The sequence below is a fragment of the Mus caroli genome, chromosome 9 (genome assembly GCF_900094665.2).
Source record: "Mus caroli chromosome 9, CAROLI_EIJ_v1.1, whole genome shotgun sequence".
In the NCBI taxonomy this organism is placed as follows: Eukaryota; Metazoa; Chordata; class Mammalia; order Rodentia; family Muridae; genus Mus; species Mus caroli.
The window spans coordinates 116,533,219-116,544,673 of record NC_034578.1 but is presented as its reverse complement, the minus strand read 5'-3'; the positions used below and the strand labels follow the sequence as shown (position 1 = coordinate 116,544,673).

Below are 11,455 nucleotides of genomic sequence, written 5' to 3'. Positions count from 1 at the left end.
TCTCTCTCTCTGTCTCTCTCTCTCTCTCTGTATGGACTCACAGTCTTGGAACTTTTTTCTTCATTCCAGTGGAGTGGAGACTCTTCAGCTTGAGGTTGCTCTCAGAGACCACCACCCTGCTGGTGAGCCAGGAGCCGGAGGAGGGCGACGAAGAGGCCAGCTGCGATTCTGACAGCAGTCTTCTGGCACTCATCAGAGATGAGCTGCTACCCCAGTAAGTACCATGCTGCCCACTCGCACAGGCATGTGTATTGTGCAAGGGAGCTTCTGTCCAGCTGGCCCCATGATGGGCTCGGCTCTTGATGTCCCTGTATCTTTCTTTGCACATGGTCTCATGCTAGAGAGGTCTAGACACAGACAACAGCTATTCCACTGTGGAGAAGCTAGAAGTCTCAGTCCCTCTTCACAAGCCTCTGGCGGGCATTTTTTGCTGGGTACAGTGCTCTGATACAAATTGAAAGATGTTCCTAGATGGGGGTAGGGATAGGGTTATGATTCAGGACTAGTGGAACATGGAATTGTGGCTTCTTGTGGCACAACTCAGAAGTAAGAGGGATGACGGCCAATCGCCCTTTTCCCCAGACTCCTTGGGGAGGGGAGTTGGTAGCCTAGGTGATGAACATGGAGGGGGGTCTTTCTTCTGGTTGCCATGTTGCTCACATAGCAAGGATGGAGCACTAAGATTCCCAGGAGCTCCCAGGGAGGATGGGGACTCTGTAGGATCCTCATAGTGTAGAGAACCCTCCGTTGGATAACACAGAGTACTTTCTGCTTATCTCGAGAGGGTCTCTCTCTGTAACCTAAGCTTTCCTGGAACTTGCTGTGTGGGCCAGGCAGACCTTGAGTTGACGATCCTCCTCATCCTTGTGCTGATGTTACAGACATGCAGACCACGCCTTCACAGAGTGTTGTTAAAAAGAGTGCCTCTTCTCCCCATACGGTCATCTTACACGATTAAATGCGAGGTTGTATGTTTTGCATTACTGTGCGTGAAAGCCAGATTGTGGCTTTCCTCAGGGCTGGGCTGCAGTCACTCAGGTGAGCAGGCCTTCTGGAATAGCAGCCTTGCCTGAAACCTCCCTTAGTCTGCGGCATGGAAGATGGAATTGCCACAGAGGAGGAGACGGGTCTAATCATGCTATGAATTTGCCAGTGGTGAGTTTGAAATTCCTTACCTAGAACTAGATCCACTTTGAAACATAAAATCAAAGTCTAACATTTCAGGTGGCTTTGGTCCTGACAAACTGGCTGACCAAAGGGCATGATGTTTGTCAAATCCCATGCTTAGACTCTCTGTGATGACTCTGTCACCACGTCCAGGGGACTGAGGCTAACTAGCTGTTGGTTACTTCTGTCCTATAGTTCTCGTGTCTGTCTGTTGGTCCATCCACCCACGTGTGCATGCCCTTGCTTGTTGGTTCCGGCCCTTCCTTCAGTTCTCGTTGTCTTCTGATGGTTGGGTTTGGGTAATGCTCCCTCCTTACTACTGAGAGGGTGTTTCCTCTTTGGGGAGACAAATCTCACATCTTCTAGAAAATAATCCTGGTTTTTAGTCAGTGGAAAGACAGAGTTGGATTTTAAAGGTTCCTGCTGAAAGGAAACGGTATTTAATGAAGCTTAAGCCCAAGTCACCTTTCTTAATGAATCGGGTCCTCTCAGGAGTTTAGTACCCAAATCACCGTCAATGGTGGCTGAGAGATGAGAATGGTCTTATGTTCTCAAGGTTGACTGTGCATATGTGATGAGTACAGGTGCCCAGAGAGACCAAAAGACTTCTTATCCCCCTTGAGATGTATCTGGCTCTCTCATGAGGTACAGCCATGACATTCTCACAGATAAGCAGCCTCACAAAGTGGGGGTGTGGGGTAGGGTGGAGTGGGGGTGGGTGTGTCCTGAAGGGTTTTAATCTTTCAAGATGGCTCCAAGGAAAGGTGCTGGGCAGAGCCTGCTCTCTGGGCCTTCAGCAGAAGCGAAGGGGCTGGCAGAGACAAGATGCCAGGCCTCATTCTCCACATGAGGAGTGCACTTCCAAGCCTGTTGCAACCTCATTTATCGATGAGGACTACAGAGAAGATGACACACAGTGCCCTGGGAAGGTGCAGAGAATGACAGTAAAGGCGAAGGGTTTCCTGCTCCTACCTCACGGTCAGGGAAGGTATTACAGGGGCTGAACAGGCCTCGGGACAGTCACCTATGACAACTGCCAACATATATTTGAGCTTCCCAGTGTATTTATGTATTCATTTTTCAGATGAGTGTTTGGCATTGGAAGGATCATGCTGATAAAATGTTTTGCCATGTCATTATGACAGAATGACACCTGGCGTCCCTCTCCTCGGGAACATAAACACGGCCTCTCTTTCCCTTTCATTAAAAAAGAAAATTCTCTTGTTACCTGTAAAATCATCAGGGCCATAATGACTTCATAAATTATTAGGGCTTCATCCTTTAGAATCTGGGGAGGAACATGCTCCTCCTCCTCCTCCTCCTCCTCTCCCTCCTCCTCCTCCTCACAGGTTGCAAGCCGTTTGTTTCCTTTAAGCATTTGGGCTTTAGATGTTCCAGTGACAACACACTGTAGGCTCTAGGAACATTGCTTAGGAACAAGTGTCACTCAGACTTTGTAATTTCCATTCCTGTGGCTCAATAGATGTCTGGAAGTTTGTTTCCTTCAGGCACAGGATTCTGGGCCAGAGTTCCCTGTGTGGGAACACTTGTCCAGCAGTGCAAGGCCCTGGCTTACGTTTCTAGTAAAACACACACATGCACCATGCACACACTCACACCCACTCACACCCACACCCTCTCACACACACACACAGTGGGGTGGAGTGGGCATGAGAACGCACAATGTTACAGTGAGCAGACAAAACCCTCATGTGTCTGTGCTTGCCTGCAAAAGGGAATGTGAATATGGAATTCTTTCTTCATCTGGCATCTGTCCCCTTGTGATTGACCACGTGTCCACTGCTCCTGTGCAACACTGGGCCTCATGTCCACCACAGGACCCAAATGTGGGGTGGCCTAGAGACACTAGCATGGACAACCTATGCCCAGGTCTCTTGCTGGCTGCATAGCTCAGCGCTGGCTGGCTTTCCCTCGTGCTTTGTGCAGTGGGCGTTGGCTTCACCAAGAGTAATCCGTGAGCGTGCTGTGGTCATTGCCAGATGTTGGCATGTACCAATCTGTCACTCCCTAACATCGGGCCGTCTGAGGAGGGAGACTGAGGCGTGACGGTGGTTTCGTTCCTCAGGTATGAGCACATCCTCATGGAGCCTGACCCCGTTCCTGCCTACGCGCTGAAGCTGCTCGTCGCCATGACGGAACACAACCCCGCTTTCACCAGGTACTGGGAGGCCAGCGTTGTAGCTGCCAAGGGCAGGGTCACCAGGTACTGGGAGGCCAGCTTTGTAGCTGCCAAGGGGAGGGTCACCATTTAGTCCCCACTTTGTGTCGCTGACCCTGTGTTGGGCCAAGTTCACACGTTTTAACCCCTTACTTGAGTTTGCACCCCATGGAATGGGTGATACTTCAAACTGAGGAAGTGTGGACTCAGGGAGCTAGCCGGAGGCATAAGTTAGATTCTCAGAAGTCACACAATGCTTGGGTAAACAGTGAGAGCAGTACTCGCTACGTTCCTAGAGACAGGAGAGTCCTCAGATGCCAGCAGGCCAGCTAGCTAGAACGTATTTAAAAGCAGAGAGACCTTGCTTCGAAACAGGCAGCAGAAGCTGGGACCAACAGACAACAGATGACAGCAGATGTCATCTATTTATGACTGACATGTGTGGCCTTGTGTGAGCACACTGGCACACACATAAGTGTACACATACATACACATGTCTGTCTTACACATGCAGCCTGAATGATAAACACTTTAAAGGGAAAAAGCCCTCAACACATAACAGTATTTTATGTGTGTATGAGCGTGTGACAGTGTGTGTGTGTGTGTGTGTGTGTGTGTGTGTGTGTGTGTGTGTAGTGGATTTTGTTTTTTCTTTTCTGAGACAGTCTTATCATGCAGTAGAAGCTGGTCCTAATTCGTTGTGTCCCCCCGGCTGGCCTCGAATGGTACCAATCCTCCTGCCTCAGCTTCCTCAGTGTCAAGATTGCAGGTGTGTGCCACTATGTCCAGGTCACACGTGGTTTTAGAACACCAGCCAGTGCCCTGCTTCACAGTGAGGGAGCCGGTAAGTCCTGGCCAGGTTGGTGGGCTGTGTGGCATCTGGCTTAGCTAAAGCGACTTTGAGCAGCAGAGAGCTTCTGTCTGCTCAGAGTACTGCAGCCGAGACCCCATCTTAGGAACTCACTGCTGGGGCATTTTGATTCTGCAGGGGACAGTGTGATACGCACTGTACCCAGCCATGACAACTCAGGTGCACCAAGCCCACACCCCTTTCCTTTGTCCATTTTGAAGCTGCGTTTTCACAGTGGTTAGAATCTTCAGACTGAGCATTCTGACCTTTCTTCTTAAAGGAGTTCTAACGTTTCTTCCAACAAGAGAGCCATGTCGTTGTGTGGAAATTCAAGAGTGACATTCCTAGACATTGAGAATCGAGAACTTTCTTAGCGTCAGCTACCAACACACCTCAACACACCTAGAATGGTGGGAAGTGGGACCCTCAGATGAAGACTTGCCTCCATTCTGCTAGCCTGTGGGCACATCTGTGGGGTGTTTCTGTTGTGTCAGGAAGTGTTTGTGAACCCCAAAAGACCACCAAGGAGCCAATTCCAATGTAATCGCATTAGGGTCTCTTTATTACAAGCTCGGGCTTGGGCTCACCTTCAACCCAATCCTGACACAGCAGGATGGTAAGGGAAGGTGGAGCAGCCTCAAACCCCCAGCAGGACAAGGTTTTATAGGAAATGGGGGCAAGTGAGGGAGTGTCCGGCCTGGCGAGTATCTATTGCAAGCCGACAGGTGGGTGTTGTAGAGCAAGACCGTGAACAATCATGAATGGTCTGAAAGTACATCTGAGACAATCCGACTAATCCTTGGTTAACCGTTGCTAGGAAGTAGGTAGGGAGTGATTCTTTAGTATGGACCAAGGACAGGCTGTGGGTCCAGCTGCAAGTCAAGTTCACAGGCTTTTTTTCTTTTAAGATGCAGGCTTGTCCCAAGATGGAGTAGGTTTGGCCTCTCGTTTCTTGATTGCTAATTGGTGTGGGAGGTCCCAGCCCTCTGTGGGCATTGCCATCCCCAGCAGGTGGCCTGGGTGAGGTAGCCAAGCTCCTGCTCCAATTCCAGCCCTGGCTTCCCTCCTTGATGGGTTGTGAATTAACCCTTTCCCACTCGAGTTGCTTTGGTTATGGTGTTTATCAACAAGAGAAGGATATAGGACAAGACTGGTATGGCTGTGTCTGTCCAGGTCATCAAGCTTTGGCCAGTTCATTAATTGTTGTCTTCTTCTGTGCTGGGATAAAGGCAGGCAAGCGCCCTTTCACGGAGCTGAATGCACGGCTCTCACTTCCATGAACTCAAGTCTCTTCCTGTCCTGCAGGCTGTGCTCAGACTCACGTCCTCCTGGAAGGTAGCTGCTGCTCTGTCCTGTTATTTAATAACAGCTGATCTCACTCCTGAGGCAGGTGCTATGGACTCTAATTCTTCCGTTCCGATGAATCTCCCCACCCTAGAGAAGCGAGAACATAAAGAGCCTCCTCAGAACAGTCTTGTTTTGAAAATGATTACATCCAGGCTTGGAAGTTAGCTCACTGTAGTTTTTCCCCCTAAGCATTTAAGAACGGGAGCCAGTGCACTGATTCTTAGAAGCATTTTGTTTTGGTCTGAACAAGTAAATGTTAGAATATATTATCTCTGTCTTAAAGTCTAACAGTAAAGCCACAGGCTCTCTGGCCACCGCATCCCCTCACTGTCTGAGTCTGTCCTCCCCGCCCAGAAAAGCTAGGACTGTGTCACTTATACACATACACACACCCGCAGGGAGGTGTGTGTGTTTTGAAGTAGTATAGCTTTGTATCGTGGTAGTTGATTTTTAAAAATTGAGATTATCACTCCCTGGCTCCGTGATAATTGATTTTTTTGATTTATCAAGCGACCTTGGTGCTCTTTGCAGACTTATGTGCACTTATGTGTACTCTGGGTGACTTCTTTGCTGAACTCATATATGAAAACTAGATTTCATTTCATTTCATTTAGCATTCACCCAACTACTCACAACATTGAATCTCTTCAGTGTTTATTCTCTGTGCCTAATAAAAATAAGAGCTACATTGCAGGCTGGGTGTGGTGGCGCTCATCAGTAGCCCCAGCATTCTGGAGGCAGAAACAGGTGGGTCTTTGTGAATTCCAGAGGAACACCATGACCCAAAGCAAACGGGGGAGGAAAGGGTCTAGGTCTATATGTAGCTTACACTTCCACAGGACCGTTCATCACAGGAGGAGTCAGAACAGGAACTCAAGCAAGGCTGGGACCTGGAGGCAGGAGCTGATGCAGAGGCCATGGAGGGTGCTGCTTACTGACCTGCCCCTCATGACCTGCTCAGCCTGCTTTCTTACAGAACCCAGATCACCAGCCCAGGGATGGCACTGCCCACAGGACCCTCCCCCATCAATCAGTAATTAGGTAAAATGTCCTATAGGCTTTCCCATAGCTCTCTTAAGAGGCATTTTCTCAACTGGGGATCCCCACTCTATGATAGCTCTAGCATATGTCAAGTTGATAGAAAACTATCCAGTACAAGCCCTATGAGACCGGAGAGTTGTCCCAGTGGTTAAGAGCACAGGCTGCTCTTCCAGAGGACCCAGGTTCAATTCCCAGCAGCCACATGGTGGCTCCCAGCCATCTGTAACTTCAGTTTCAAGGGATCCCATGCTTTCTTTGGGCTTCTTTGGGCACTGCATGCATGCACATGGTACTCAGACATACCTGCAGACAAAACATCCATATACATAAAATAAAAAATACAAATTTTAAAAGAAAATAAAAGAGTCATATCCCCTTCAGCCTTCACTTTATCTAAGAATATGTTCCTCACATGGACTTATGGGGTAGCATTGGAAATGTAAATGAAGAAAATACCTAATTAATAATAATAAAAAAAACCTAAAAAAAAGTCCACATGTTTTTTCTGTGATTTAATATACTTCACAAGACTGTATATAAATATAAAGGTAACTTATGGTATACAGTATGGGAAGGTATATAATATCCTAAAGGAGTAAGGAATATTCTAAATGCTAATACTAAAAATAGCCGAATCATTTGTTAAAGGTAGTAAGTTATTTACCTCACTCTTCATTTGCCAATTGTTGACTGACTGACTGATTCATTCATTCGCTCATTCATTCATTCATTCATCGATCGACTCTGCTAGAGAGAGGACCTCACTGTGTGGCCTGGACTTGGCCTTAGATCTCTGTGCCCATTCTGCCTCAGGTGGCCTCTAGGCTTACGTATGGTCCATGGGTGATAAGAAATGATTTATTCTGGAACCAAATCTGAGTGACCATGTCCAGAACCAGGGATTAGCTAATCCCCAAGAGACCAAGTTCCAATGTGGTTCCGTGTCAGCAATTTCACATAAAAAAACAAGAGCTGTCGTAAGACAAGGGACCTTTCACATGCATCGGTGGAAACGTCGGGTGGACATGTGAGGTGGGAGATCTCCGCTCCAGGCATTGGAGCCTTTGGTGGTAGAAGCTAGGGGTCTGTACACCCGAAGGATTTACCTCATGGTCCCAGGACGTTAGGGCAGACAGTTTGTGTCTTAATAAGAATGGGCTTTGTGCTGCTTTGATGTATTATGCTGACAACTGGTTCACAGGCTGCCTTGCTGTCCCTGACTACCCTGTGGACTTCTAATGTTTTCCAAGGCCTGTCAGCCTGTGTGTACTCAGCAAATTTAGTTTTGTCTTGAGTATAGGAAACGATTGATTGCTGGGGCCAATCCCAGCATTCAGAATCTGAGGCTGATGACATCTGGCCCTGTAACTCTCTCTTACTGTCTTGGGGCCAGAAGCTGATGGCCTCTGGCAATTTAGCTCTCTTGCTATTTTGTGGCTAAAAGCTGCTGGTTTCTGGCGATTAACTCCTGCTGATAGCAGTAGGGTATTAAGGAAAGAGGTTAGTTGCTTGGGCTGTTTTCTCTCTGACTGGTGGGCATCTCTGCAGAGTTCATTAACTCTTTGTGAGCCAGAGGAAAAGGAAAAGGAAAAAGAAGAAAGTCAGGCATGTAGGAAAAAACCACACGCTCTGGATGAAGCAGAGCAAGAAAAGCTCCAACAACTTTTATTGCTGTTCTCAGCTGTTGTATTTTCTCTAAAATATTACCTCATACAGCTATCAGGTAGAACCGTTACAGCCGGATAATTGATCACATGGTTTTCTAAGCACTTTTACATCTGTAAGTTCATAGTAAGATTATGGTAACAGTTCATGGCATAGATCGATGAGGTTTTAAGGAGTTACAGCAGAATCATTTACATGTCTTTCCATTAACACTAGTACCTGACTAAGCATTCATTATCCTGACTAAACCTGACTAAACATCACTAGCTCTATAAGTTCATTATAAGTTTAAAGCAACAATTTTTATGTCATAGAGACAAATGATCTGCCTTATATCTTATTATTTTAAGTTTTATATAGATAAACAAATTAATATTTTACTTTCTGTCCTTGCACCTACAATAAATTGTCCATTCCCAGTTTATATGACCTTCAGTTACCAGATAATGGTCTCACAGCTAACCTAGAAGGAATGCTTTCCTTGATCATAAATTTGTTCCAAGCCTGCTTTCTTTTCTTAGTGGAATTAGCCAGTGACACATGAAGGTTTACAGGGCTCTATTTATAGCTTTTATTCTATAGAGGGCTTGAAATTGTATCAATTTAGGAATTCTATAAAATCATTATCAGGAACTATGGAATCATCAATTCATCTAAACCACGTCATTACATGAAAGTTCATCTTCATATTGATTCTGCAGGAGATGTGCTCAATAGGGTGGGCTGATGCCTAGGAACCATTAGGCTGTGCAATCGTGACAGGAAAGACAGATCAGCAGTGAGAAGCAACCCTGGGATGAAGTCTCTGAGGACCTTGTCTCTCAGAGCACACCCATCACAGCCATGCAAAACGGTGGGCCATCTCGAAAAAAACATCACTTGCTTGCCGTAGCCTTTTCTGAATTGCTTCTGACAGATGATTATTTTAAAATTCCTTATACAAAATATTTAGACAAGCACAAAGATGCTTTATTTTTGTTGACTTTGTCGCATCTGGGCTCAGCCCACGTCACACAGGGAGGAAACTTGCAGGACCATGAAGTGATCGTCTCACATCTACTCTCAAAGCCAAGAGCAGACCAGGTTAGAAGTGAAGTCAGCTTCACCCACGATCCTGCCAGATGTATCCCTTCAGACATGGATGGGAGAAAAGGATGGAGGGAGAGAACCATCTCCCGGATGTTGTCATCTGACCTCATGCACACTAGCAACTGCAAGTGTATTCACACACACACACACACAGATGCACACACATATACAGACACACACCCAGGCACACACAAACAGACACACTGCCATACACACACACAGGCACACACAAACAGACACACTGCCATACAGAGACACACACACACACAGGTGTGATGACAGCCAACAGACAGAGGAGATGTAATCATTGATGGGAAGAAGAACAGATGAAGGGACATGTGGCTCCAAGCTGGCCTTCAGGTCCCACCATGAGCTTTAGGTTTCAGTGGAGAAAGAATTAGAGCCGAGGCGAGAGGCACCTGAGTAGGTCGGTGGCAGAGTCTCCATGTCTAAGCTCTGGTACTTCAGGGTGAGCACGTTTAGAATCTGCACTGGGGACCAGCCTGGCCAGCAGTGTCTCTGTCTCTATCTCTGTCTCTGCCTGTCTCTCTGTCTCTCCCTCTCCCTCTCCCCTTCCCCCTCTCTCTCTCCTTCTTCCCCCACCCCTCTCTTTGGATTGATGGAGAGGCCAGCACTGGCTCTCAGGAACCTGGATGGGTGAGTAGCTCACTGTGTGGCCATGCTCTGGTCATGCTGTGATGTCCCCTCCCTGGCTCTCTCCTACAGCCGAGATTGTGTCTCTGTCTGCTGACAGCGCATCATTAATGCATCTCTGCTCACCCCTTCCTGTGGATCCTTGCTTTGACCTTAGCACTTTTTTTCCCTTCCTTGTGGTCATGGTGATACCTGGACCGTGCATATGCTAGGCAAGTGCTTCCGCTCAGCTATGTCCCAGCCCCGATTTTAACCCTCCTGAGAACAGCCAAGGTTTTCTGATGGAACATTTGGCTCCCACGTGCTTTTCCTTTTCCTGTTTCTCACCATAGCCCAAATCTTGGATATAAAGATGGGGAGTTGTGACTGACAGCAGGCTTCCTAAGCCGCACACCTCACAGACTTTGCTGCGTGATGACTGTGTCCTCTGCTGTATTCTCCATCCCTACCCCTCAGGTGTACAATGTGGACTGCCCTGCATGCAGGCTGGGTTTTCCTGCAATGTTTATGCATAAATATTGAAAATTGAATTTCATGTAATTTTCACATATTAAAAAATAGTCATCTTTGATGTCCTTCAGTCCTTTAAAAAGCTTAACAACAGTTTCCAGCCAATGGGTCATACCAATGCAGGCTGCTGGTAAGGAGCTTGGCCAGTGGGCATCCTTGTCCACCCTGAGGCAAGGTGAAGGCCAAGCTCACCAGCCTGGCTCACCCCCAAGCCTGGCCTCCTCACCACAGTTAGTGAACCTGTGTTTTAAACCAAGAACTTAAATTTAAAAAGTGTGTGTGTGTGTATGTGTGTGTGTGAGAGAGAGACAGAGACACAGACAGAGATAGATAGATAGTGTGGTATGCGTGTGTGTGTGTGTGTGTGTGTGTGTGTATGTGTGTGTGTGTGTGTGTGTTTGCATGAGTTTACATTCACTGTGTGAGTGTAGCACCCTCAGAAGAGGGCATTGGAGCCTCTGGTGCTGGAGTTATAGGCATTGGTGCACAAACTAGTGTCGGTGCTGGGAACAGAACCTTGTCCTCTGCAAAAATGGTGCAGGCTCTTAACCACACTGATCTGCCTTTCCAGTTCCATGAACGCGTGCCTTCTTACTCTAAGGCATGAGTGATCTGCGATGGGTCCCTGGGAGTATAGTCCCTGCTGCAGAGAGTGAAATAGAGTCACAGAGCCACCAGAGACAGGTGCCTGCTGCAGAGCTCAGGGTTCACAAAGAGGATGAACGTGGAGCTTAGAAAGAGTGTGCTCCAGACCCAGACAGCACAGTGCAGCAGGATGCGAGTGCCTCGTGAGCCAGGCCCTTGGCTAATGACCTGTGTGGGGATGGTTCCTGGAGAACCCTTCAAGGTGTGTCAGGGCATCCGATGTCTAAGGGCTATCGCCAGTGCCTATATGAGAGAGAGAGAGAGAGAGAGAGAGAGAGAGAGAGAGAGAGAGAGAGAGAGAGAGAGAG

The 11,455-nt window shown here is 47.5% G+C and overlaps 1 protein-coding gene across 3 annotated transcripts in view; it reads left to right on the top strand.

Moving 5' to 3' along the window:
- The window catches only part of Ulk4 (unc-51 like kinase 4), a 283,269-nt gene that overhangs the window by 104,698 nt on the left and 167,116 nt on the right, over nt 1–11,455 (top strand). For all 3 annotated transcript variants that reach the window (XM_021173385.2, XM_021173384.2, XM_021173383.2), the window contains exons 29-30: nt 70–214; nt 3,254–3,346. In XM_021173385.2, the coding sequence (XP_021029044.1) occupies nt 70–214; nt 3,254–3,346 (238 nt within the window). The remainder of the gene's footprint in view (nt 1–69; nt 215–3,253; nt 3,347–11,455) is intronic.